Source organism: Impatiens glandulifera, chromosome 1 (genome assembly GCF_907164915.1).
Source record: "Impatiens glandulifera chromosome 1, dImpGla2.1, whole genome shotgun sequence".
NCBI lineage: Eukaryota > Viridiplantae > Streptophyta > Magnoliopsida > Ericales > Balsaminaceae > Impatiens > Impatiens glandulifera.
In genome coordinates, this window is record NC_061862.1 from 5,966,999 (window position 1) to 5,972,998 (window position 6,000).

General features: G+C 35.0%; 1 protein-coding gene across 3 annotated transcripts; it reads left to right on the forward strand.

Annotated features, from left to right (window-relative positions):
• The first annotated feature begins 1,797 nt into the window (after nucleotides 1-1,797).
• On the forward strand, nucleotides 1,798-3,598 carry LOC124921281 (universal stress protein PHOS34-like). 3 transcript variants are annotated; one of them, XR_007097657.1, is made up of 3 exons: nucleotides 1,798-2,635; nucleotides 3,154-3,237; nucleotides 3,329-3,598. XR_007097657.1 is itself a non-coding variant. In XM_047461915.1 (3 exons), the coding sequence occupies exons 1-2, from the start codon at nucleotides 1,933-1,935 to the stop codon at nucleotides 3,196-3,198; spliced, it is 729 nt and encodes a 242-aa protein (XP_047317871.1). In that variant the 5' UTR covers nucleotides 1,799-1,932; the 3' UTR covers nucleotides 3,199-3,237; nucleotides 3,329-3,598. The 3 variants fall into 3 exon arrangements, 2 of the variants coding, with proteins under 2 accessions (XP_047317871.1, XP_047317872.1); XM_047461915.1 differs by having other exon boundaries at nucleotides 1,799-2,635; nucleotides 3,173-3,237; XM_047461916.1 differs by having other exon boundaries at nucleotides 1,799-2,635; nucleotides 3,191-3,237.
• Nucleotides 3,599-6,000: the final 2,402 nt, after the last annotated feature.

Consider the following 6,000-nt stretch of genomic DNA (forward strand, 5'->3'; position numbering starts at 1 on the left):
TCCCTTTCGCTACAGAAGAAGACGGGGCTTCCTCTTTGCTACTGAAACTTGCTGGAGAAAATGGGGCTTACGGTGTTGAGTCTTCGGGCGAGCGGGTCAGGTGAGATATGCGAGCACGTACGGGTTAGTCCAATTTAGGCGCATAATTGTTATTTAAAAATTTATGATATTTAAACGTTATTTGAGACCGGAACTTGAGTCGTTTTTTATAAATTGAGACTCAATTTTAGAATTGGGTCATATAAGGCTTTAACTATCACAATTTTAATCACCTTAATTTTTTTTATTTTTTTAGAATGAACTCTTTCATCTTTTTTTAGTGAGAATGAACTCGTTCATCTTCTATTTTAACTTGAATTTTATTTCTTAACTAATTTATAAAATTTGTAAAAAAAAATAATAACAATTATTATTTTTTCGATTTTCCAATCATTCTCACCCACGATACATTATTAGAGCAATTGATATGTCTAAAAAAACTTAATTGAAAACAAAAATACGTCCAAATTGATAAATCGAACACAAATTTACGTCGTTTCAAAATTTTATAAGAAATAATACCAAAATTTTATCTCTATTAAGATTGTCTCAATTCTTTTCTTAGATTATATTTTTTAGTCACCCAAAATACCTTTAACAAAATAGAATATGTTGATGTAGAAGAAAAAACATTTAAGAATAATACATTCAAGACATTTATAAATATCATTTTATTTATAAACGTGTCAAATAATTAAAAGAAAAAAATGTTTTTTTTCTTTGTATAGTATTCGTTTAATTCTTTCGACCTAAAAATTCTTCAATGTCACCACTCGTCTCTCAATGAATTAGTTTCGGTCTAAGGGACTTGCTAAGATAAGGAATGAAGTAAATTACATCGAGACCCTAAACACAAATAAAATGTTAACATTTCTTATCTTCTTTGACAAAAGAAACTACTTTTACTAGGCAATCAATAACTGCTATATAGGTGAGGAGGAGGATCTAAACACTAATATGTTGAATGGCCTCATGTTGTGCTTACGAAATATCTTGGAAGATCTCTGGTAGATCTGCTAGGTGATTCGTGTTTTATGTTGTTGATCTCGAAATTTTTTGGAAGATCCCTTGTAGATCTTCTAGGTGATTCGTGTTTTTTATGTTGTTAACTTGAAATATTTGCATCATAGCCCATTGTCTAGTAACACTAGTGTTTTTTAAATCGAGTATCTGAAGAACCTAAAAGGAGTAACGACTCTCTAAAAACGACTGGAGCAATATATTCCATCTCACGTTAGAGTGGATACAATCGAAGTTGAATGCAGAGTTGTACATTCCAAAAAAAAGTGTGTTTGCAAGTGCTGTCATAGGGGCAAATGAGACCCAAAAAGCGGAATAACCTGACTTTGAGAAATTTACGTTCGTCCACTTCTAGCCCTTTGGACCCTTCGTCGACTTAAAAGTGGATTTCAAACCACTAACACAAGGGTTTTCGGTGCTTTGCTCTGAATTACCTGAACCACTTTCCTAAAGCACGTTTTCTTCATCGAATAACGTTCTATTGCCCTTATGTGAGAAAAGGGACGCTATGCGGGCACTCTACCACTAAAATTTTGATAATTTCAAACCTATATAATACAATTCAAATGAGCCATTCTAATAAAAACAATTGGGCTATAATTTTATTATATTAAAAAATTAAGCTGAAAATGTAAAAATAAAAAGCAATAAAATTGGTATTATACCTTGTTAAAGAAAGATATAATATATATCCATGAAAAGTCAAAGGTTCTTCTCTCACATCCATCATTATTCATTAAGCTAACATTTTACTACCGATCTGAAAAACATTGCAAGAAGCTATTGGCATCTCCTCCTTCTCTAATTCTTTTCTCCATTTCACTCTCTAAACATTTTTAGCCCTAAAAACGCCATCTTTATCCTCTTACAATTATGCAGCCGGAATCCGACTTTCCTTCGATCGCTGCCGTCAAAATCAAATCCTCCTCTCCTCGTTTCCCACCTTCTTCCTCTTCAGTAACTGCCACTCCCACGTCCAGCGCCCAACGCCGGATCGGGATCGCCGTCGACCTCAGTGACGAAAGTGCCTTCGCCGTCAAGTGGGCGGTTAACCAATATCTCCGTCCCGGCGATGCCGTCATTCTCGTTCACGTCCGACCCACCTCCGTCCTCTATGGAGCTGACTGGGGTTCCGTAGACGCCTCTCAAGTGGCAAACGCCGATGAGGCGTCACAGAAGAAGCTAGAAGACGATTTCGATGCGTTTACTATCACGAAAACGTCTGATGTTGCTCAGCCTTTGGTGGAGGCAGGCATTCCTTTTAAGATCCATATTGTTAAGGATCATGATATGAGGGAGAGATTGTGTTTGGAGGTGGAGAGGCTTGGATTGAGTGCTGTTATTATGGGAAGCAGAGGTTTTGGTGCGACCAAAAGAGGTAGTGATGGTAGGTTGGGCAGCGTTAGCGATTACTGTGTTCGTCACTGTGTATGTCCGGTGGTGGTTGTGCGTTATCCTGATGAGAGGGATGGTGGAAAGGCTGTTGGTGAGCCTATAGTTTCTGTGGCTTCTGCAGATATGGATGAGGAGGAACCTGAATATCATGATGCTACCGATGATCATCATCATCGAAAAGGTGATCATTCTTGTTATTGATTTCTAAGATCAGCTAGCATTTGTTATATGTTCCATTTCATTTGAATGTTCTGCTTCCTGCTTCAATTTTGTATGTGAAATTTGCTTGAAAACCCTTCTGTTTTTATTGCAGAATTTGGGAATTTTATATATCTTTGAACAAACCACAACTTAACATGTTTTATTTAAATGGGTTCTTCAAGACTTAGTCAATTTGTCATTTAGAAATTGGTAGACAGAATTATGAACATGTGGTGCACTCACTGACATATAAATGAAGAACATTTCAATGGTATATTCTATGGGGAGTTGACATAATTATTCCATTAAGTTTAGAATTATGCAATCTTAATGAAGATGTTCTAGAGATCAATATTATTTAGTACAAGTTCAGAAGCCCTGATCATGTAACTGTTTGATGTTTCTTGGTAAATCATTAGATTACAAACATGAATTATGTGTTTGCAAATTGCACATCATATTTGTTGTTGCTTTATGTCTGAAACTCATCATCTTAAGGTGAGATTTGTTGAATTAGATGTTGTTTCGGCACCAGATGCTTAGAGGGAGTTTGAAGGGACGGGCTTCACTTTCCAATTGCAGGTTTGCAGTTTCTCTATCCATACTAGACATGTTTTTTTTGGTATTTGTATTGTGTTGATATTAACTACAAACAAAATTATTATATTTGCAGTCTTTGATTTTAAGTATATAGCACGGATGTGTTGAAGGAGGCTAATGTGAAACATTTCATTCTACATAAGAAAAGGAGGTTGCCTCTCTACTAGAGTAGAACATGTTTTATTTGAATGTTGTCTATCGATGATGGCTAGTAATGGTTCCAAGTGTGTGTGGTCTTCTATTTTTCAGTACTTGTATAAACTGGATGTTTGAACGGATTTTCATGCTTGTTTAGACATGGTTAATGGTGGAAGCAAATTAATACTATTTATGATTGTTTGATGTTCATTTGGGTGAAAAGAAAACTTGTTTGTGTTGGCTCAATTTGTGATTGTTGGATGTTCATTTTGTTAGTTTTATGCTGTGTTTTGTTTATATTGTTATTATTTCCCCTTTGATTTGATACATTAAAAGAGTGATTGCAACTTTGTCTTTCAAGTTTCAATTGGTCTTTGTCTTAACAAAGCCCAAATAGGGTTATGTTCAAAACATTGGGAGAACCGCAAAATCAAACAAGGCACTGTTAGCCTAGACTATATTTTAATAGCCTTCAAGAATTTCCTTTATTTTTATGAATTTGGAAACACCTCTATCATGGGTTGGATCTAGTTTGAAAAAAAAAACATTCTTTTTGTCAATATCTCATCTGAACAATCATGAGATGCATTCTAGTTGATTCAAAATGAAACTATAATGAACAAAAAATAAGCCCAATGACATCTAATATTGGAAGCAAAATTACAGCAATCATATAGGAACAAACAATTGACAGACACCTATATGGTTCCTAATTGGTTAGAGAGAAAAGATGCCTTAAAAAGTCAAAACTAGACTACAACCACAACAAAGATCCTAAATTTGATTTCATAAAGAAGGTAAGAATATATTCAGGGGTTATCTAAACACATATTACATTAACAAATCTATGAACAACAAACAAATGTATTTGTATGACCTTGAAATCATGAGTTCTAATCTTTATAACCATTCTAAAATATGTATCTATGGAGGATACAGATAATACGATCCCTTAGCAACATACAAATAAGCGATTTCATGGTCGGATTGGATTGGATTGTAGAGGAAAAAAGAAAAGCGAAGACTATACACTTATTCGTTGAATCCCTTTTTTTCCTGGAATATTTAGTTACAGTTGTCCGAAGCCCTATTAAATAAAGTGGGAAAGGCAGGTTCGGAAATGGCCGGATTAGCAGGAAGAAGGGTGGCCCCACCCTGAAACAACTCCGTCAAATTTTATCCAACCAGATTGCGACACCAATTTATAGGTGTTTTATATAAATATATTTTGAACCAAAGAATTAAAAAGGCCTCACCGCTCTCCTTCCTTGACAAGTGACGAAGAAAGTCAATCACCGCTCTCCTTCCTTGACAAGTGACGAAGAAAGTCAATCGAAAAGAACATACATTACCCTTCTCCACCTTCCAGGTGAGAATTTTTTTCATTCTTAAAAATCTCAGATGTTATTGTGGGCAAAATCTAAGAACACGATTATCACACATATTCATTGAGTTGTTATAAAAGAGCAACAATAAAATATTAAAGACTTATAATTACAATGTAACATAAAAAAACAAAAAAAACAAAACAAATTGCACTCAATATTTGACAAATTGTGTAAGAGCTGACTTGTATGTTAGTTCAAATAGGATGTCAATTATAATTCTCCCTTTCGTTATCTTCTGCTCCCCAGTAGCTCAAAGAAAGTCTCGTCCCGACCTGGGGCTTGAGAAGGAGAGTCTCGAAGCCCCTTCCAGGCGATTTAATAATCGTTGGAAGCCTCTTGGAGAGCAGTCGGTTCCAACTTCTGCAAAACCCTTGATCTTGCCTCGATTCTACCTGAATACTAATAAAACAATTAAATATATAACAACATTAATATAATTATTTATTCTTCACATTTTATAAGAGTTTTAAGTTTATTCGATTATCGGTTGTATAACGTTTAATTTTTAAGTTTATTCGATTATCGGTTGTATAACGTTTAATTCTTCACATTTTATCGGTTGTATATCATTTTATTTTAATCAATTATTCTTTCGGTCCTAAACATGCATAGGTTTCTGCGTATTTAAAAAATTGTAACAACATTTATTTAAATGCTGGTATTTGTTGTCGATGATGACTAGGGAGGAAAATATCCAAAGAACATAAGTTTAAAAAGAATTAGGGTTTAAAAGTAAATTCAAAACAAGCATTTGTCAAAATATTTTTTTTTGAAAATATCTCAAAATATTTTAAAATTACTTTCTATTTTTTTGGTTTTTAGAAAATAATTTGGGGTCCCAAAATTACAAAAATAATTTTGGAATTTGAAAATTGGAACCAAACAGGCTTTAGGACCGGTGTCCTCGGTCTTGGGTTTGTTTTATCAGTTAGGGCTAAAAATCCCTCGATTCGGGTTCTAGATCCTTAGTCAAGGTCCGAAAGTCCCTCGGTCGAGTACTAGATTTCTTGATTTGACGCCACAATCCTAGGTGGATGTTATCGATCCTGGGTTCGGGAGTTCTCGGTTGGGTGTGAGACTCCTCAGTCCTAGGTTTGATTTCTCGGTCGGACACCTCGGTCCTAGGTGGAGATCATCGGTCATGGGTTTGGGAGTTCTTAGTCGGGTGCAAGACTCCTCAGTCATAGGTTTGATTTCTCGGTCGGATGTAAAAATCATC

Bases quoted from the DNA above. Each gene is read 5' to 3' on its own strand.
- LOC124921281 (XM_047461915.1), top strand. From the start codon at position 1,933: ATGCAGCCGGAATCCGACTTTCCTTCGATCGCTGCCGTCAAAATCAAA. The intron at 2,636-3,172 runs GTGATCATTCTT...TTGTTGAATTAG, and splicing joins TGATCATCATCATCGAAAAG to ATGTTGTTTCGGCACCAGAT.